The following is a 21,664-nucleotide window of genomic DNA, read 5'->3' on the forward strand; positions in this document are numbered from 1 at the left end:
ACCTGCAAAATGTCATGCATGCCACTCAATGTCCTAACCAAACAGGAACCCCGACAAGGAATGCTCGCCTCTGGACACCCCTTACAACTCCTAACTACAGCTCCTTTCTCACCCGAAGGTCCAGAGCACCCACTGACATGTAAACCTCACTTTGGGGGGCTCTCTCCTGAGACCCAGCCATCCCCTACTTCTTTATATATGCCCTCTTGGCTTTGTTTACTTATTCAACAAAATATTCCAGAGCATCTACTATGTGCACAAGACCAAGGACCTTGGAGAAGGCAAATCCTTATAAGGCAACCTCCCTGCCCTCAAGGGTCTTCCAGTCTAGATTGGGAGGGATACCCCCACACAAAGGGACCACTGATGCTGCCGGGCAATAAAATACCAAAGGAGGTGGCAAGATGGGGAGGGCAATCAGAGGAGACTTCCTGGAGGCAGTGAGACCCAAGCTCAGCCTTAGGGACAGGATTCAGGAAGGCAGTGTGAAGGCAGGCAGCACGGGGAAGAGGGAGGGAGGCAACAGGTACAGAAGCAGGACGGGTTTGCCGGGTGGGGAGCGGCCCAGTCTGGAGGGGAAGGGGTTTGTGTTGGACATTTGTGGGAGAAACTTGATTCTGATGTTGAGACACTGACGTGGACTGAGAGGGAGCACAGAGGCGGACTCAGGAGGACCCTTCTGCTTCCAAACGTTCTCACAACCTGCACCTCGAGTCTGCAGGCTGCCACAACCAAAGAACAAACTCTGAGGAACTCAAAGAGCCTTCGGAACAATTAACTAGCAAGCCGGAAGTATTCCGCCACGAGTGGAAATCTATTTGAGTTCAACAATTAATTCAAGGTTAAACCAGCTGCTATAAGCGGCCAGGATCCAACTCTTATTTCATCCAGGCAGTATCTCTACAAATGATGCTGCTGCTGCTGCTGCTGCAAGCAAACCAGAAGACATACCTAATTGTGCTTTGCAACTTTCTATCGTCTTGTCCAGGTTGAGCTGGAACCTGCTGCGGATCTGCCGCTTGGGGGAGATGAGCGGCACGGGCGTGGACTGCTGCTGGACTGACTCGCTCAGCTCCTTCAGATCCATCTCGGCCTTGCTCCGATCTGGAAGACACCAGCACACCCTCGTGAGCCCAGGCACCGGGCGGGGGAACAAACAATGCCCATCACTCACAGCTTCTGCCTTGCAGACACACGTCTTAGAACACCAGGGGAAAATCTTAAAGCGTCTTTGTTGTTTGTCCCGGCAACATCATGTGCGCGACGACACGGGCTGACTTGGAGATAACAGCCCGAGAGAACACTTGGCAGGTTTACTCAGTCTACTGAACAATCGCCTGGGTGGCTTTCAATATTTAAAATGCACAATCCCAGCCAGATGGCTGACTGTGGAAGTCAGCATCATCAGGGATCTCGAAAGCCAAAGGTTACAGTAATGTGATCAATCTCAGTATGAGCCGAGAGTGACACTGAGTCTGGCCGGAGCGTGCTGTGAGCTCCAGGCCTGGGTGTGGGAGGGCGTGGATCCGAGAGCGCTGAGCCCCTCGGAGAACACGCTAACTGCGGGCCCCGGCTCCTCATTTATCAGGAGGCTTCGTGCTTCATCCTCAGTCGACCCGGCCTGGAGCTCCAATTAGAAAGGGCGGGAAAATCTAAGAGAGGCAGACCTTGCGGCCAGTCTGCTGCACCTCTCTCTGGCTCACAGCATCTATCTGAGAAAAGGTAAACAGACTGGCCCTGGATGGGAAATGTGCATCTCCTCGCTCAGGTGAGACTCCAAGCTTCTCACCGGAATACAAGCAAAGGCCTCTGACTGATGACGCAGGCCCAGGGTCCTGCCCCAACTTCCGCCGCAGGCTCTCTGTATGGCCACCTGAACCAGATGGCAAAGGGTCCGTGAGCTTGCATTCCTTGAATTCCTTCCCCACCTCCCCTGCTGCCTCCTCCAGGGCCCCAAAACAGAAGAAGAGGACAAAATGAGGTGGCTGCAGAGGCCCAGAAGGCAGGCAGCACTGACTTTCACGCTGCCTGCCACCCTCTGGCATCCCCTTCATGGACCCCAAGCAGAGAATGTGGGGCATCTGCCCTACGCTGGCTGGTCCCACAAAGTCAGTCAGAAAGCTTGCAGCATCCATCAAGGACAAAGAGAAGAAGCCAGCTCTGCGCCTGCTCCCACCAGCTGTGTGCTCACTCCCTGACCTTCCTCCACCTCCCTGCTCTACCCACCCTGATGTACCCCCGCTGCCCACCCTCCCCCAGGACACAGGCCAAGAGCCGGACTGCGGGGCTTTCACAGCCTCCATGCTCTCTCCTCGTTTGTTTCCGTTTTGTTTTCCAACATGACCCACACACCTTCCCTTTCACCCAGGAAGGGGTGTTCTCTTACGCTGCACCTAGAGATTTGTTCCTTTAAAATGACCGGAGGTGGCCTCCCAGAAACCCCACTGAACCCACTCAGAGGTGACCAGAGCAACAAATGGCTCCAACTTAATTCTATCACCATAATGAGGTCCCCACCAAGGTTAAGACTTGGAAGGGCCCTTTCCCAAAAACACACTCAGGGTTGCCCGCCAGGGCAATTCTGGAAGTGAGTGCTTAAAGGAAGCAGCGACAGCATCCTTGCCGTTCAAGAAAAGGCTCTAAAAAACATATCTGTGTATGTGTGTGCGCACACGTGGACACGGTGCGTGCACGCGTGACAATCAGAGGCTCCTCAGAGGGTCTACCAGGGCCAGGACCAAAGACGCTCCCAGAGAAGACGGTGGGAATGCACAGCCACTTGAGAGGCAGGAAGAACGTTCATGCAAATTGACGGGAGAAGCACCTTACAAAGAGAACAGAGAGTGAAATGGTGATAACACAGTAAGGGGAAGGAGGAGGGGGAGGAGGACCAGGGGGACAAAAAGGAAGATCAGATTAAAGGGGAGTACAAGCAGGACTTAAGGACGTCAACGGCTGAGCTGCGGCTATGACAGCAAAAGGGGAAGGCTGTGAGGCCTGTCTCGTAATTTCTGCTTTCAGAAATGAGGAACATACTAGATTCCAGAGGGAAAAGGCAGCCTTTTCAAGCATAAAGTTGAAAAAGAAGCATCTCACAAAAATACTTTCCACGAAGGGGGCGGGGGGCTGCCCAGGCGATATGCTCACCAGGGTCCCCAACAACATCCCCATCTGGTTAATAGATTCCACACAGCACTTACTGAAACACACACTCTACTCTACCAGGACGCAGCAAACTGTTTCTGTAAAGGGCCAGAGAGTCAATCAGGCTCTGTGGGCCACGTAGGCTCTGCTGCAAAAGCAGCCATAAATGGTATGTTAACAATGGGCGTGGCTGTGTTCCAATAAAACTTTATTTACACAAACAGGTGGAGGGCCAGATTTGGTCACAGGCTGCAAAATCTGCCATCCCCTGTGCTAGTTCAGTGACTGCTAACCTCAGCTACACACTGAAATTGGCTATAGAGCTTTAAAAGAATCCTCATGCCTGGGCCCCACCCCCAGAGATTCTGAATTAACTGGCCTGGGGGAGGCCTGGACACTGGCCTTTAGAAAGTTCCCAGGTGAGTCTAATTGGCGTTTCAGGCTGCAAACCTCTGCACTGGACCAATCTTCCACATGAGTACAGAAAACTCAGGATCTGCCTTAACCCTTGTGTATCCGTGTTAGCATCTCATAGGTCATAAAAAAGAGACCTTGGGGCCAGCCCCGTGGCAGAGTGGTTAAGTTCACGCCTCCGCTGTGGCGGCCCGGGGTTTCACTGGTTCAGATCCTGGGCATGGACACGGCACCACTCATCAGGCCACATTGAGGCGGCGTCTCACATGCCACAACTAGAAGGACACACAACTAAAATATACAACTATGTACTGGGGGGCTTTGGGAGAAAAAGCAATTAAAAAAAAAAAGAAGAGACCTTGGGGCCGGCCCGGTGGCACAGCAGTTAAGTGCACATGTTCTGCTCTGGCGGCCCGGGGTTCAGTGGTTCAGATCCCAGGTGCAGACATGGCACCGCCTGGCACGCCATGCTGTGGTAGGCATCCCACATATAAAGTAGAGGAAGATGGGCACGGATGTTAGCTCAGGGCCAGGCTTCCTCAGCACAAAGAGGAGGACTGGCAGCAGATGTTAGCTCAGGGCTAATCTTCCTCAGAAAAAAATAAAATAAAAAATAAAAAGAGACCTACACCTCACCAGGATAACTGTATGTGTGTGTACACCTGTGAATGTCTACAGGGAAGGCAATCTCAATTTTAGCCTAAAAAGACTGAACTTTGGAATATTCATAATCAAGAGGGAATGAAAAGAAGGTAAAGCCCTTCATGTTACAAAATAAGGTTTCTCCCATCAATAAGCCACCGTAATGTTTATTCTAACAAGAAACCACCAAAAGCCAGGGGGCTGGGCTCACAACCTGGGAGCCGACCTTCAGGAGTTTAGCTAAATGAATTATCTTCCTCACACTCTCAGCTGGCTTTTTCACTCGCGACTCCTCCAGGGAGGAGAGAAGAGCTTCTCCTTCTCATTTAGCTCTAAGGAGCTGATCGGGGCTTCCCCCTCCCCTGCCCGTCTATATCGGGAGTTTCTGCAGAACCCACCCTTGCTGCCAACATTTTGAACTTTTCAGCTGATATGAAGACAGCTTTAGGCTATAAATGGAAACCATGGACAAAAAACACCCACGCAAGGGAAAGAGGCACGAGCTTACATTTCTGAAGGATGCGTAAATCAGCACAACCCCCTTACAGGGCAATTTGGCAGAATCTCTCAAAATGTCAGCCGCATGTGGCCTCTGACCGGCGATGCCACGTCTAGGAATTTATGCCAGGGATGTACTCCCTTGTGGGCAAAAGGGTCTTCACTGCAGCTGTTTTCAACAGCAAAAATGGAAAACAACTAAGTCAGTAAATAAGGTGCCTGGATAAATAAGTTAGAGTTCACCTCGAAATGGATTAAAATACAGCTGCTAGAATAAAACTGCAGCAGATCTTTATTGCTGATATAGAAAGGCAACCTGTTAAATGAAAAGAAGGTGACGGGGTCGGCCCGGTGGTGCAGCGGTTAAGTGCACATGTTCCGCTTCGGTGGCCTGGGGTCCGCCAGTTCAGATCCCGGGTACAGACATGGCACCACTTGGCACACCATGCTGTGGTAGGCGTCCCACATATAAAGTAGAGGAAGATGAGCATGGATGTTAGCTCAGGGCCAGCCTTCCTCAGCAAAAAGAGGAGAATTGGCAGCAGTTAGCTCGGGGCCAATCTTCCTCAAATAAAAAAAAAAGAAGAAGAAAGAAAAAGAAGGTGACACTTGGTAGAGCACATTAGCATTGGTGTGGAGGAGAAAAGAAGGAAGTGGAACATAGATACGGATATCTGTGCTCCTGGGGTTTCTCAACGTCAGCACTACCGACATTTGAGGCTGGCTAAGTCTTCGCTGGCGGGGGCAGAGCCTGTCCCGTGCACTGTAGGGTGTTGAGCAGCATCCCTGGTTTAGCATCCCTGGCCTGCTAGATGCCAGGAGCACCAAAATCCCAGTTGTGACAATGAAAATGTCTCCAGACATTGCCAAATGTCCCCTGGGAGACAAAAATCACCCAGGGTGAGGACCCCTGGTATTGATCTAGAAGTTCTCCAAGGAGACTAAAAAGAGGCAACAGCAGCCACCTGTGGGGACGGGGCACACAGCCAGGGGATCGGGGGTTACAGACAGACTGGCTTTTCATTAAATGTCTTTCTGGACTTTGGAATTTCTCTCACCATGTGCCTTCATTACTTATAAAAACAAAAAAACTTTAAAAAAAAAAATATTAGCACTTCTTTTTCAGTTAAAAAAAGTCAGTCTCCTTTGTTCAAAAGCCGTAGGCAGACTATAACGGATGGACCTCCAGGAGCCACAACATGGCAGCTCCTTCAAAGGAACAATATCCTTCAGACAAGACATACTGGCAGATGCTCTCTTACCAATCACAGCCAAGCAGAGACCTTCCTCACCTCACTCACTGTAAACAAAAAACAAACAAGACACAAGACAACACCTGGGAACCCTGGGCGCCCAGCTCTGTGTCCACTCTCAAAGAAAGTCTGCCTTTCAAAGTGTGGCTTTATTCAGAGAAGGGAAGCAGGCCTCCCGTCAGCAACTCAGCAACTCGAGAGGAATACAAGGCGCAAGGCCCCGCGTGTGACAACTCCCCATTGCTGTCTCGGCATCTCTGACGAGTATCAAGGCACGTTCTTGACACTAACAGGACTACTGAACTGCCGCATCTGTTCGGCCCAAAGCAACGGCCTCTGTGAGATAAGAGGAGGTAAGAGGATTCGCAGAGAAAGCAAAGAGGAGTCTAGAAGAAGAATGAATCAGGCCCTCCCCTCTCTGCTAGTCTCATGAACTCATTCCTACTCATGACATTTCTAACTGCTGGAGTCACGGAAGGGAGCCGGAACGATCCACCTCGTTTCAGAGCAAAGAGGAGAGGCCCAGGACAGCAGGTGAGCGGCCCGTGCCTCAGCCAGCAGGGCGACAACGGTCTGTGTCATGCACCAAAATTAATTACGAGTAAAGTATCCAGCTGATGACCCATGGGCCGGTTTTTGTATTTTTGACTGTATTTGTTTGTGTGGCCCCAAGTAGAATTTTTGTTTGTAATGAAATTGATGCCAAATTTTAAAAATTAGGATCGTTCACATAAAAATCTGGATTTCTGTTGTTCTTGAAAACTCAGAGTCTGACAACACAGGTGCACAACTGGTGGGAGCTGCTTCTTTCAGAAAAGCACTTTGACCTCCCCATGATGGCCCCTTCCAAATCTGCACCTTACCCGCTGACCCCAAGGGCCCGTGAAAGGCAAAACACGGCCCCGCCTTGTAGCATTCCAGCTCCTGCATCCGGGTGAGGAGCCCATGCTACGCAGCAAGCACACAGGCCTGCGTCTAAAAGCCAAACTTGACCGCAAAACACGTGTGACCCTGGGTCGCTAACCTGGCTTCTCTCCGCCTGTTTCCACTTCTTTGAAATGGGCTCCTATTACCTACCCTGAAGGTTGCTGTCCTTTTTTAACAGTTTTCATTTACAGGGAGTAAAACTCACGTTTTGGGGAATACAGCCCTGTGAGTTTTGACACCTACCTGGATGCATGTAACCACCACCACCACAAACAGAACGCGGAACAGCTCCACCTGCCAGACAACCCTCCTCAGTCTGTGGTTAACCCTCCCCCAGCCCCAACCCCAGCAATCACGGCTGTGTTCTCCATCTCTATAATGTTCCAGTTATTCCTTTTAATGAAATACTGTTTTGTAATGTCAGCATTATCCCTGACACTCTGTCTCGTTTCTGTCTGCTCAGAGTAGTTACACGGATGCCAGGCATCATCGAGCCACATAAAGCCTTTGCCCCATCTCTGGGCAAGCCCTGGAGAATTATTTAGCATTTCCCTCCACTTGGCAAAATTTCTACCCACCCATGGCCCTTTTCACCAGTCCCTATCTGATCCTCTTGCTATCAGGTAATTAAAATCCCAGCCCTTAAAAGGCCCACACTCCCAACGCTTTCATTCCCACCAACAAAACCAGGCGGGTCACCAGGAGGGGAAAAAGCTGTCAGGGAGCTTCCACATGGAGGAGTCTCGGGTCCCGCCAAGGCCACCCGCCAGGACACGCAACAGGAAGAGCGCTCTCGTGCCCACCGTGGGTCCAGACAAACAGAAAGACCCCCAGCACCACGAGGATGCCCAGGGACCGCCCGGTCTAGGAAAGGAGCTATTCTCGCCACACATGACTGGCAGAGAGGAAGCACGATCGTGAGAACGCCCCCGCACAGCGATTCCTTTCAGGGTGGAGGTGGGAGGAGGGTATGAGAAAGCAAATCACTGCTGAGAACACAAGTGTTCCCCAGGCCAGCAAAAGAGTTCCGTTTTGTTCAAGTGAGGAAGCCTGGAGGCCCCAGAACTGCCGGCCTGGCTGCCCCATCACAGCCAGGCTGCACGAACAGGGGACCCAGGGGGACAAGATGCTGGCCTTCCTGGAGACACAGGCTCGCTCCAGTCCTGCCACCTTCTGGCTCTGCCATCTTGGGCACCTGGAGCTCCCCTCTAGGCCTCAGGTTCTCCATCTGACAATGGGACTGCAGGACAAGATGAACCAGGAGGGCACTGACCACCAGACGCTGTGAACTCACACTCGAGCATCCCTCCACACAGGTGGCCGGCCCTCCCTTCCTAAAACCTCGTATACTCAGGCCCCCGGGACAACATATGCCCCTAGTCTCGCTTTCTCCTTGTCCACTGCTCGTTTCCAGCCTCCTTGCTCACTTCTCTTCTTGAAGTCTACTTGCTCACAAGGTCCAGGCCCTCACTCTTTCTTTATGCTCCACACCAGGGTCTCTCAACCTCAACCCTACTCCCATTGAGGCCGGATCATTCTCTGTGGTGGGGCCGTCCTGTGCATTGTAGGATGTTCAGCAGCGTCCCTGGCCTCCACCACTAGACGCCAATAGCACCCCCACCCCCCGCCCCCACAGGCCCCTGTTGGGAGAACTCCTGCTCTAACTCAACCTTATACATGAATCAAGATCCCCAGAATTACACCCCCTGCCCCGGCCTGGCCCCAGGGCATCCTGCCTCTTTCTCCAACTGCCCTCTTGACCTCTCCACTTACCAGTCCAGCAGGCATCTCAAACTTACAGAATCTAAAACTGAACTCTTGGCTCCTATTTCTCCTGCCATTAACCAAATCTGCCAAGACAGTTATTGGCACAACCCAGTAATCTTCGTTGTGGGGACCAGTTCTACGTACTGTAACCACTAGATGCCAGTAGCAACCGTCCCCCCAAGTTGTAACAACCAAAACTGTCTCTAGACATTGCTAAGTGTTTCCTAGGGGTACACGGACAACTGCCCCCAGTTGCAAACGGCTGGCAAAGGCCATTCTCAACCAGCACTCGGCGAGATCCTCCTGAAATGCTACCTCAGTTCACATGCCTCCTCTGCTCAAACGGCTCCACACCCGAGCCCACTAGGTCCTGTGCTCTGACCTCATCTCCTAACCTCTCCCCATCACCCACCGGGTGGGTGATGAACACACCAAGTTCATCTTGACCCTAGGGCTTTTAATTTCCTTGTCCCTTCTAGAATTTTCTTCCTCCTGATGCTAGCATGGTTGGTTTTTCCCATCATGCAAATCTCTGCTCAAATATCACCTCCTCAGAGGCCTTCTTCCCTAACCAGCGTCTCTTGGCCGCCACGCCCATCCCTTATCACATTAACACATTTTCCCTTCTGTGATGGCATGAACTGTCCTGTTTATCTACCTTGATTACTGTCGCTCCCCCTCTAGAACCAACCTCCATGAGAACAGGGCCCTTGCTCACCACTTTCCGCTCCATGCCTAAAAAGGACACAGCACAGAATAGATGCTCAGTAAAAATCAGGGCTCAGGATGGAATGAATCAATAAAATAACTTCACAGTTGGCTAGTTAGCATTTCTGGTGCCAATTTTTGCTGAAGACTTTGGCCGAAGGAAGTGCTTTTAAAACAACCAAGTGAAACCCAATGGGTAAAAAACAAACAAAAAACCTACTAAGTCAGAGGATGAAGAGCAGCATTAAAAAAATTAGGGGCCAGCCCGGGGGCACAGTGCTTGAGTTCGCACATTCTGCTTTGGCGGCCCAGGGTTCGCCGGTTTGGATCCCGGGTACGGACATGGCACCGCTTGGCAAGCCATGCTGTGGTAGGCGTCCCACATATAAAGGAGAGGAAGATGGGCACGGATGTTAGCTCAGGGCCAGTCTTCCTGAGCAAAAAAGAGGAGGATTGGCAGCAGATGTTAGCTCAGGGCTAATCTTCCTCAAAAAAAAAAAAATTAGAAGAAGAGAATTAAGGAAACAATACATCAGAATATACTGCACATAGGAAAGGTCAATACTGATTCATAAAATTTGGTATGTATCATGTCTCTGTGTGTGTGTGTGTAACTCTAAACATGCATATATTTACGTACAGAAGAACTGGGTGACAGTGCTCAAGGGCAAGTAAGACTGTAAACAGTGGCCTAACGTCCTTCAAATAAACAACTCGGCATGCCAACCAGCGCCAGGAAATCCCTTACTTGTTCCTTTTCCTGATCTCTCGTCATCTTCATCCACTGTACCTTCTAGCAGTTTGCACAGATAAAGGACTTCAGAGTTCAAGAACCACACGCAAAAGGCAACATCACAACCTGCAAAAATGTTCACACTTGCCACAGAAAGAGACTTCCAAAGATTCCAACTGACCCAGGTTAAGATTCAGGATGCTTCCGGTGGTGGACGTTTTGTCCGTTTTCGTCGTGATCGGCGCTGCTGCTTGAGGAGAGAAAGGTTTCGGGCTGCCAGATAAACTTCCTGCTTGTCCTGTCTTCGTGGAGGCTGGTGAAGCTGAAAAAGTAGGTTAATTGTTAAAAGACAAATTTACAAATAAATACACAAATAAAACTTGTGGGTGTGGGCAGGGGGAGAGAAGAGAAATTGTATTTGATTTCAGCGAGGCCTGCAAGGACCACAGAGCGGGTGGAGCGGGAAGGGCTGGCCATTTATTTCCAGCAAAGGGCTGTAACCCAACGTGCAGCAGTTACAGCCACAGAGGAAGAGGGCTCCCCAGTCATTCTATCAGACGCAAAGCTCTAAGACAAATCGGCTAAGCCGCCACTGAAATTGGTTTGGCCCATTCACGGGTGTAAATCTCACAATAAACACTGATTAAAACCAGCCTCCACCGCGGTCCAGATGCAGAGACCGGAGCCAGGCTTCCACATGGCATGTCATCCGTTGGTGGGAGACACAAGGGCCGGCTCACTCAGCCACTGCACCTGCCGGAGGCCAACTCGAGCCCTTGGGAGATCTCGGGCTTCCCATTTCAAAGGTCCTGCAGCACTGAATGAACCAACTTGGCACCAGAGCGCCAGGCAGTAAGGGGACGGTGGTAATTACCTCCCTGCTTACTGCTTTTCAGACTTTCACAGGAGGACAGAGAGCCGTACCTATGGCTGGGTCTTTTAAAAATGCGTTAAAACTACCCACATAATGCTCCCCTGAGCCTCGTCCACTGGCTGGGGGAGAGAGGACAGAAACCAAACTACTGAACAAAACCAAGTGTTCAGACGGGCCACCCGGAGCCTCCTGGAGATCCTTCAGACCCACCCCTTTGCCTAAAGGGCTCCACATTCTTGGGACCATACTGTTACCAAACGCACGACAGGCAACAAAATGGCCAGCTCTCCTCAGATGCACAAGAAACTTGACTCTGAGGCGATCTGGTCCTTAAAGCTGTGTGTGGCAAAGGGGTCAGGAATTCAGACTTCCTGGGATTTCAAAGTGCTGACACTTAATTGGGTGCTCGCCTCGGTTTCTCTACCTGCCAAATGGGGGTACTGATAGTGAGGATTCAATGGGTGGAACCTGTACACCAGCTCAGCCAGTCAATATACATGAGCAAACCTCAGGACCTGCCAACACTACTTTAAATGTAACAGAGCAGGAAAGACTGTAGACCTGGAGAGAAGCAGATTCAAGCACAGATGGGGAGCCAGGCACTGGATTCAAACCTCAGCTCTGCTGATCACTTGCTGTGTGACCTTGGGCAAGTTACCTGACGTCTCTGAATCTCCTTTCCTGGTAGCCACAAAGAGGGATACTGATAATACAAAAGGGTGGATGAAAGTACCTGCCTCATGAAGCTGTAAGGACCAAATAAATGAAGCGATCATCTAACAGTGCCTGGCATCTATTAAATGCAATATTACTGTTTGCTATTAGTGCAGTATTATTTTGTATTTCCCAATTAACCTCCAGGGTTTTGGTTTCAATCATCTAAACCAGTGGTTCTCGGCCAGGAGGGACTCTGCCCCCAGGGCACGTTGCACAACGTCTGCAGACATTTTTGGTTGTCACACTCGGGGAGGGGGGTCCTCCTGGCATCTAGTAGGCAGAGACCAGGGATGCTGCTCAACATCCTACAATGCACAGCTCCCCACAACAAATAACTATCTTTGGCCCCAAATGTAACAGGGCTGAGGCTGGTAACTCCACAAAGGGATGATGTAGGCGTGTCTCTGGGCATCCCTGACCTCACCTGCCAATGAGGAGAGGAAGTGGAATGAGATGAGCCAATCAGTGCTTAGCAAGTGCTCAACAAACGTAAGAATTTTTTTTTTTTTTTGAGGAAGATTAGCCCTGAGCTAAAATCTGCTGCCAATCCTCCTCTTTTTGCTGAGGAAGACTGGCCCTGAGCTAGCATCCGTGCCCATCTTCCTCTCCTTTCTATGTGGGATGCCTGCCACAGCATGGCTTGCCAAGCGGTGCCATATCTGCACCCAGGATGCGAATCAGGGAACCCCAGGCCACCAAAGTGGAACATGCGCACTTAACTGCTGCGCCACCAGGCCGGCCCCAGAAATTATTTTGAAGAAATGAGTTTTACTGTAAGGTTTAGCAAATGCCTGGCCCAGCATACAACATTCTCGCAACTGAGGGCTGTTATTATAATTACTGTTCCTACCACTGATATCATAACTTGTCCACAAAGAAACAAGAATAAAGACAAAGCCATTTCAAAAAATTTAAGTATCACCAAGAAAATCTTTAGTATTAGGAATTTTTTTTTTTATTATTATTCACTCATTTATGTTTTACCTGTTTCCAGGAGATCTGCAGTGGCTGAAAACATGGGTGTCATGCATTGCCTGCGAGGATTAAAGACCAGGGCCTTTCTGATTGTGTTCTCTTTAGCAAATGAGCAGCAGGTGTGGGAGGGAAGGTCTCACATCATAAAAGTGCCGCCTGGGGGAGTGCAGGGACCTTGGACACTGAAGCCCGACCCCTCCACGTGCAGAAAGAGAACCACGTGGACGTGCTGTTGCACACAGAGCCCAACCACGCGAGTCACATCCGCCTGCCTCATGGGTCATGTTAGAAAAGTAAAAAGGCGAGGCCGGCAGGTGGTCTAGCCGAGCCCTGGCCCACGTGTCCTGCAGGGGACTTTAGCAAGAACACAGGGAAAATCATTATTTTTATAATGCTGCATATATATATTCATCTGTAGTTTAAAAAGAATAATTGGGGGGCTGGCTCCGTGGCCGAGTGGTTAAGTTCACGCGCTCCGCTGCGGCGGCCCAGGGTTTCGCAGGTTCGGATCCTAGGCGCGGACATGGCACCACTCATCAGGCCATGCTGAGGTGGCGTCCCACATGCCACAACTAGAAGGACCCACAACTAAAAAATATACAACTATGTACTGAGGGGATTTGGGGAGACAAAAAAAGCAGAAAAAAAAGAAGGATAATTGGAACAATGACTCTTTAATTTCACAGACATATAAAGTTTCCTTTGTTAATAAAACTTAAGTATTGATGGTTTAAGAAATACATTCTAAATTTTTAAAAAGTTTTTTTTTTTTAAGATTTTATTTTTCCCTTTTTCTTCCCAAAGCCCCCCAGTACATTCGTTGTGGGTCCTTCTAGTTCTCGCATGTGGGACGCTGCCTCAGCGTGGTTTGATGAGCAGTGTCATGTCTGCGCCCAGGATTCGAACCAATGAAACACTGGACCGCCTGCAGCGGAGCACGCGAACTTAACCACTCGGCCACGGGGCCAGCCCTAAAAAACTTTTTTTAACATAGCCCTTGGATATGGCAAGAATAAGAGCACACTGGTTTCCGGTGCAGACGGGTCTGGTGCCCTCTCCACGCGGCCAGCAGAGGGCAGGGACCACCCTCACAGGCATCTAGGATGCAGGGCTTCAAAAGGACAGCAGCTCGGGGTCACCTACAAGCCCGGGTCCCACACTGCCAAGCTCTCCTCTGAGAAGGCGATGGCCCATGCCCACCCCTGACTGCCACCCACCCCACCTCCCCCATTTGTGGAAGACCCTCTACCTGCCTCGACCTCCCCATTATCAGTTAATGCTATAACACTCACCCGGTTGTTCAAGGCCCACCACATCTAGACCGCCTCAATTCCTCCTTTGCTCCCCTGCCTCAACTTACCCTACTCTTCAGCAAGGCGTCTGCACTCCACTTCCAAAATACATCCCCAACCTCACCACCGCTCTCCCTCTCCACCAACATCACCCGCGTCCGCACATTCTCCACGGGGGCAACATGGCCGCAGGGGCAAAAGGGAGTTCTTAGGGGGTGAAACTAAAAGCTCACTCTTTTCATGTCTAAAGCACAGATATACATGCAGCACAAAAACAGATAATACTTTTCAATTTCATGAGGGTCCACTGCCAGGGACACACCAAAAAGAACCGAAACTGGACACTGCTCAAACGAATCCTATACATGAGCGTTCGCAGAAGCACCGTCGCAGCAGCCCGAAGCGGGGAACAACCCACGTGCCCATCCATGGATAGACAGACCGTGGTAGCTCCACAATGGGACGCTACTGAGCCAGAAAAAGGAAAGACCTTCTGATGCATCGCAGATGACCTTGAACTCATTATGCTAAGGAGCCGGACCCAAAGGTCAGATTTGGCATGAGTTCACGCCAATCAGATATCCAGAATAGGTAAATCTATACAAATAGAATGCAGACTGATGGCTGCCAGGGGCGAGTGGTGCAGCACAGACAGGGGTGGTGGGGAGCGGCTGCTGATTGGGTACAGCGTTTTATTTTCAGTGATGGAAATGTTTTGGGACTAGATAACGGTGGTGGTTGCACAACATTGTGAATGTACTAAATGCCACTGACCACTGAACTGTTTACTTTAAAATGGTCAACTGTATGCTAGGTGAATTTCACCTCCATTTAAAAAAAAATTTCATGGGAGGACAATTAGGAAGAAAACATCTAAAATGGCTCCTTAGTGGAGAAAAATGAAAAAAAAAAGGTTGAAAAACACGCCCTCGCCCATCATGTCCCATTGAGACCCTGGAAGAGCATCCCACGGCCCCCTGGCGTCTGCCACAGCATCCCACGCCCGAGGACCCTCGCTCGGCAGCCAGGAAGGCACCGTAACACAGAAATGACAGCACTTCACTCCCCATCTAACACCATCCGAAGGTGTCCCATCCCCCAGAAGAAACACAACTGCACGGCCGACCTTTCCTTGCCTCACTCTGGAATCTCCAGCCGCACTGACCCTTGTGCTGTTCCTCCCAGATCAAGTCTGCTCCCACCTCCCGCCTTTATACCTGGGATTCAGGAGGAAGGGCCCTGCCCCACCCGGATCACACGGGCTGGCACTCTCGGTGTTCAGGCCCAGCTCAAACACCACCTCCCCGGAGCCCTCCCCACTGGCCCCCTCTCAGGCGGCCCAGGTGCCTGCTGTTTACTGTCCCCCTTCTGCCACGAGCATATCAGCTCCAGGAGAGCAGGGTCCCTGCCGGCTCAGACACCACGTAGGACACCTAAGACATTCACAGCGCGAGCAAACACGCAAGATAAGTAATTGAAGGATGAGATCTCCATTTCTCTTCTTACTGTGGTCATGAAAAGCAGTAACCAAATGATAATGACAATCAAAATAAATCTTCTTCATGCAAAGATACCAATTTAAACGATCTTCTCGATATTATGCCGCAACTAGCAACAAGGTATGCTAACAGAGTGATTAACAATCCAAAGGAGAGAGATGCATAGGCAGCTCACAGAACAACACTCGTGGGCCATGAACAGGTGGAGAGAGATCACTGAGCTCCACGGAATGAATGCAGATAAGGGGACACGCATCCTCCATCCTTTTCACCCGACCGGTAAACTTGTTTCATAAACCACCACCTGGTGTGGAGGCTGGTGAGACAGGAGCAACACTCAGGGGAATTGTCGCCCGTCAGCAGAGCACTTAGGTGATACTGAGATTATCCAAAATTATAGTGTACAGAACACTCGGACCCCAAAGTCCCACTGCTAGGAATGCCCCCAGAGAGCCACGTGTAAGTGCCGCCACGACACAGTACCCGCACCAGAAGTTTCGCTGTAACGGTACTTATCATAGCAAAGGACTGGGAGAGGGCTGATAAATGTCTGTGAACTAGAGCCTGGCCAAATAAAGTACGGTGTAAATGCTAGACACACTTTAAAAAAAAAGATGCAGATCTGTATGACCTGACAAGGTGTAGTCCCCACAAATACAGGCATGAAAAAAAGAAGTAAAATAAAGTGTGTATAGAAATGCCCCTGCATGAGTAAACGTTTTCTAAAAGCATATGCACTTCTTTTCTAAGAAGATTCCATAAACTCTCAATAGTGGTAAACTTTGGGAAAAAACTGGAGCTCAGAATGTGGCAGTAAAAACACCTTTACCTTTTATTTTATACCTTTTTCTACTGTTCTAATATTGCCTGGGGTTTGGTTTTGTCTTCATTTTAACCATGTGTATGTATTACTTCTACCATTAAAAAAAAAAGGTAACTAAAGGTATTTAAATTATGGGCCATTTTGCCCTTTTAAAAACACTTTTAGGGGGCCAGCTCAGTGGCACAGTGGTTAAGTTTGCACATTCCGCTTCAGTGGCCCAGGGTTCACAAGTTCAGATCCCAGGTGCAGACCTATGCACCGCTTAACAAGCCACACTGTGGCAGGTGTCCCACATGTAAAGTAGAGGAAGATAGGCACGGATGTTAGCTCAGGGCCAATCTTCCTCAGCAAAAAGAGAAAGACTGGCAGTGGATGTTAGCTCAAGGCTAATCTTCCTCAAAAAAAAAAGAAAAGAAAAAAGATACAAAATTAAATATTGAAGAGCTTCAAAGATGAATGTTAAGCAAACAGAATTTTGTTATCAGTGCTAAAATTCAAAAGCATAACACCTTAAGTCGATGGTTCTCAATGGGAACTGGGGGGTAACTATGCCCCCCAGGGGACACGTGGCAAGGTCTGGAGACATTTTTGGCTGTCATAATTGTGGGCAGGAGTGCCACTGGCATCTAGTGGGTGGAGGCCAGGGATGCTGCTAAACCTCCTCCAGGGCACAGGACGGCCTCACCGCAGAGAATTATTAGCCAAAAATGTCAACAGTGCTGAGATTGAGAAACCCTGTTTTAAATCACTCCAGACATTTTCAAAAGCAAAAAGACATTTAGAAATGCTAGTTTCAATTAAGCTTTGAAACAGATGCCAATCCTTTTAGAAAGCCATAAATCTTGCCCAAAGGAAGAACTAATTGCCTTTGAAGTCACAAATAATTTAATCAGATTTTATACTCTGATGTACAATGCACAAGTGTGGGCTAAAACCCATCATTTATTTAACTACATTTACAAAATCCTAGCCGGTGCTAAGTGCCATTCTGACTACATGAAACACATCTAGGAATTAAATCAGAAAAAACACCCTTCCCTCCACACACAGTACTCAGGGTGGGCTGGGGTGGAGGAGTTAATGATTCGTGCTAAATTTCCTCCACTTATAAAATCTAGGAAACCACCTATACGTTCAAAGGGCTGCGTCTTGCTCAACGCTTGGTGGCCCACACAGGTGAGCTACAGAGTGGAGAATCGCTGGAGGGTCGACGACAGGACGGAAATGCTGTTTTGAAGGGTTTTTATTAACATGGAAAAGTATCCAGAACACAAGGCTAAGTTAAAAAAGATAACCCTGGAGGGGCCCACCCCATGGCGTAGTGGTTAAGTCCAGCACCCTCCGCTTAAGGGGCTCAGATCCCAGGTGTGGACCTACACCACTCATCAGCCATGCTGTGGCAGCACCCTACATACAAAATAGAGGAAGACTGGCACAGATATTAGCTCAGGGCTAAACTTCCTACAGCAAAAAAAAAAAAAAAAAAAAAAAAAAGAGGAAGATTGGCAATGGGTGTCAGCTCAGGGCAAATCTTCCTCAGCAAAAAAAATCCCACAAAAAACCTAGAGTCTACACCAGACATGAACCAAGTAGTTCATAGATGCATTTGATGCAATATATAGCTGGGGTTTTTTTTTTGAAGGAAGATTAACCCTGAGCTAACATCTGCTGCCAATCCTCCTCTTTTTGCTGAGGAAGACTGGCCCTGAGCTAACATCCATGCCCACCTTCCTCTACCCTATACGTGGGATGCCTGCCACAGCATGGCTTTTTGCCAAGTGGTGCCATGTCCACACCCAGGATCCGAACTGGCGAACCCAGGCCGCTGAGAAGCAGAACGTGCGAACTTAACTGCTGCGCCACTGGGCAGGCCCCTAGATTTTTTTTTTTTAATTTGAGCCAATAAGTAAACGTTGGGGTAGTTGGCATTTTAAAAAAATATTTGAGACCTCTCCTGAACTACCAGAAATCTGGCAATACTGAGCCCACATTCCCATGCGGTTCGAACCAGCAGGAGGAAAAGGCCCCCAGTGCCCTTCAGAAAAGGCACACTTGTCTCGCTCAGTGCATCACGCAAAGGGTGAGTAAGCACTGCTTTGGGAAGTGTTACGCACACGGGCACACGCCCATGTGCAATCGGTCATGAGGAGGAGCGCACTTCTGCTCTAGGTCACTCCCGTCCCTCCCACTTCCCAACCTCGCTCATTCCCGTATCTGCCTGACCTCTGAAGTGGCTGGGTTTCAGCTGGAGGGTATGACGTATAAACCAGCACGGAAGTCCTGGAAACGGCATCTAAGGGCTGACTGTGGGAGGTGGTTTTTGTAACTAACAATTATTTTACGACACATCCGTATTGGTTTCACAGCAAAAAGGTAGTATACAAAAGCGTTTTCCCCTCTCCTTAAACAGTAACCCACACGGAGCCATAAGACCAGAGGATCATTAGCTCGGGGGGGGGGGGGGGGGTGAAATGCAGGCCTCAGGGGTCTCACCCCAACATACATTAATAACTTAAATCAGGATCCCGAAAGCCAAAATGGGCAAAGGCATCAATTCCGGCCAGGAGGTCTGGATACAGGAGCAAAGAGTAACATCACTGAGCACATCAACCACTCTGACCATGAAGATGACAGGGTTCCAGGGCACCACGAGCGAAAGGCTTCTGGCTGAGAACAGTGCTTCCCAGAAAGCTAACTCCAGTTCCAAGGACCATAGACCCATGATTCCGAGCTCTCGATCCCCAAAGGAAAGTTTCTAAACTCTCATAAAAGTTTTATTCAATAACTTACCTGGTTCAACTTGTAGTTTCATGTTGCTGCCTACAAAATTTTCATTGCTGACACTAACAAGGTTTTCCCATCCTATGATGATCTTTTCTCATACAATCTCATCCCAATTATACTCTCCCTGATTGTGGGGAGAGAATATTATTATTATACTAAATTTCAATAAATATTCCACTAAATGCTATGATCGCTGCTAACAGCAGAGGGCAGTAGGGTGCAGTGAAAGAAAACAGGTCCAGATTCAGGTTCTGGCTGCTCTGGGGACACGGGCCCCTCCCCACATCTTCACAGGGTCCTCAACTTGCCTTCTGTAAAATGGGGAGGCTGACTTGGCGTTTCTTCTAACTCTTAGCCTATAATACAGGTTGGCAAACCAACCTATGAGCCAAGTCTGGCATAACCCTTGTTCTGGCATGCCCGCAAGCTAAGAAGGGTATTTCCCATTTTTACATAGTTGAAAATAAAATGAACAGTTCACGAAATAAACAAATTATGTGAAATTCAAATTTCAGAGTCAGCCACATGCTGCCCATGGCAATATGCTTTAGTAACAATGACAACAGTGTGGAATACCTGCACAGTTGTGACAGAGACCCACAAAACTAGAATATTTACTATCTGGCTCCTTACAGAAAAAGGGCCATGTGTAAGATTAAAATAATTTTGAACATCACCCTCTCTTCCTATACTACCCATCGGACATCTAACTCACGATTAGCAAAATGACCCCAGCACATACGGGCAAAAGGATTATATTTTGGGAAGACATTAAAGTCTACTAAAATGGGGGATCTAACTTGTAACCTAAAAAGCCACTCAAATGATAGGGGATTTTGTCAGGATTCTGACATCACTTCAACCTCTGTACCTCCCGAGGGAAGACAGAAGCTTAACTGAACACATTATACGTGTTCTCATATTCCTATGAAACTACTTCCTGAAATACGGTGCAAGAAAACCAGCAGTGGTTCACAGACCCACACGTTTTACAAGTTATGTACTAATTCCACGTATATTGGAAAAAACACAACAAACTATTTCAACACATGAGCTGACACACTTCATTTAACTTAGGATAAAGCTAAGTTGCAGATTTAACATCTAAGAATGTGATAAGGTAGGTGGTACTAGAATTGGCAAAAATCACAGCGATGAAAGCTGAGGCCACAGCGATTCCTGCCATCGCTGCCACTTTCTTGCAAGCGCGTCCTCCACGGGAACTGACTGGCCAAGGAATCTGTGTGGCTACACCCCAGGCTTTGTTAACTCGGCTTAAATGGAACCATGTCATGGAATCAAAGTAAGCTTTGAAGTTAGAAACCAAGGGACAAAAGGGGGTTTTTTTCCTGAAACGATGTCAACACAAGTTACAAGTTATGGTCATCCCAGAAGAAAGCTCTAAACCGCGACTGTGAGGAGCCAGGACCCACGCGGCTGTGATCACCCTGGAGAAAGAGACCGCGGCCTTTCCTCTGAAGAACCAAGAGCCACGGGCACTTCACTCTCCTTACCCACCGACAGCCATTTGGGAGCAGCTACAACTAGTTCCTGAAACTAACCAACCAACCGGAAACAAGAACTGGCACAATCAAAACGGGCGGGATTCTTTGAGTTCACAACTAACCAAGTTCCCATCGTTTTGTCTTCTGGGGGCACTGATGGTCTCTGAAAGCACTGCCTCCTGCTCCTTAAAGAGTTCTTATGTGAAGAAGGGAAGGAGCGAGGAACAGAGGGAGGATGGGAAGGACAGAGGGAGTCTGAAAGGCTCTCCAAGGTCAACGCTTTGGCCAGAAGTCTAAAACTGGTGGTTCAGGGGCCAGCCCAGTGGCGTAGTGGTTGAATTTGCGCCCTCCACTTCGGCAGCTCCAGGTTCACGGGTTCAGATCCCAGGCGTGCACCTACCTGTGGCTCATCAAACCACACTGTGGTGGCATCCCACTTACAAAATACAGGCAGACTGCCGCAGATGTTAGCTCAGGGCCAATCTTTCTCAAGCAAAAAGAGGAAGATTGGCAACAGATGTTAGCTCAGGGCCAATCTTCCTCTCCAAAAAAACAAAAACAACAACTGGTGGTTCAACCTACAGAGATGCTTTATTCATTCAAGAAAATATTCTAAGACATTTTGAGCAGACATTGAATAACTGGAGATTTTATATAAAAATGCAGATTTCCCATCTCTCGGAAAAACGTTAAGATCTGAAAACCATGAGTCCACAGCGCTGCACAGTGAACACGGGCTGAAGCCCATGAAATGGAGCAGCAGCCCCACGGCCCACCAGTCGCTGGCCCCTCGACAGTCTCCCCAGCCCAGAGCTGGGAGTCGGACGCCTTTATCATCACGTTTCGTGTGTGCGCAAGCTCCTCTGTGACTCTCAAAGGCAGAACAACAAAGAACCAACAGTGAAGGCCATGTTTCAGGAAATGAGCGTAAACCCATTTCCTTGTAGAAGGAGTAAAGTTCTTAAGTGTCTAACATGCAACCAAATTCTGTTGGGGCAGAAAGAATTCAATTTAAGTCAGCACTGCTTTCTTACACTCGCCTGCATCCCTCATTTGCATCAGCTCTCTGATCCGTGCAGGCATCTGACCAGCAACCATCATAAGACAGA

The 21,664-nt window shown here is 49.1% G+C and overlaps 1 protein-coding gene across 50 annotated transcripts in view; it reads right to left on the minus strand.

The window, feature by feature from the left end:
* The window catches only part of ZMYND8 (zinc finger MYND-type containing 8), a 115,659-nt gene that overhangs the window by 29,602 nt on the left and 64,393 nt on the right, over positions 1–21,664 (minus strand). For all 50 annotated transcript variants that reach the window (XM_070486042.1, XM_070486034.1, XM_070486054.1 and 47 more), the window contains 2 exons: positions 10,268–10,408; positions 952–1,104 (listed from right to left, as the gene is read on the minus strand). In XM_070486042.1, the coding sequence (XP_070342143.1) occupies positions 952–1,104; positions 10,268–10,408 (294 nt within the window). The remainder of the gene's footprint in view (positions 1–951; positions 1,105–10,267; positions 10,409–21,664) is intronic.

The sequence above is a fragment of the Equus asinus genome, chromosome 15 (genome assembly GCF_041296235.1).
Source record: "Equus asinus isolate D_3611 breed Donkey chromosome 15, EquAss-T2T_v2, whole genome shotgun sequence".
NCBI lineage: Eukaryota > Metazoa > Chordata > Mammalia > Perissodactyla > Equidae > Equus > Equus asinus.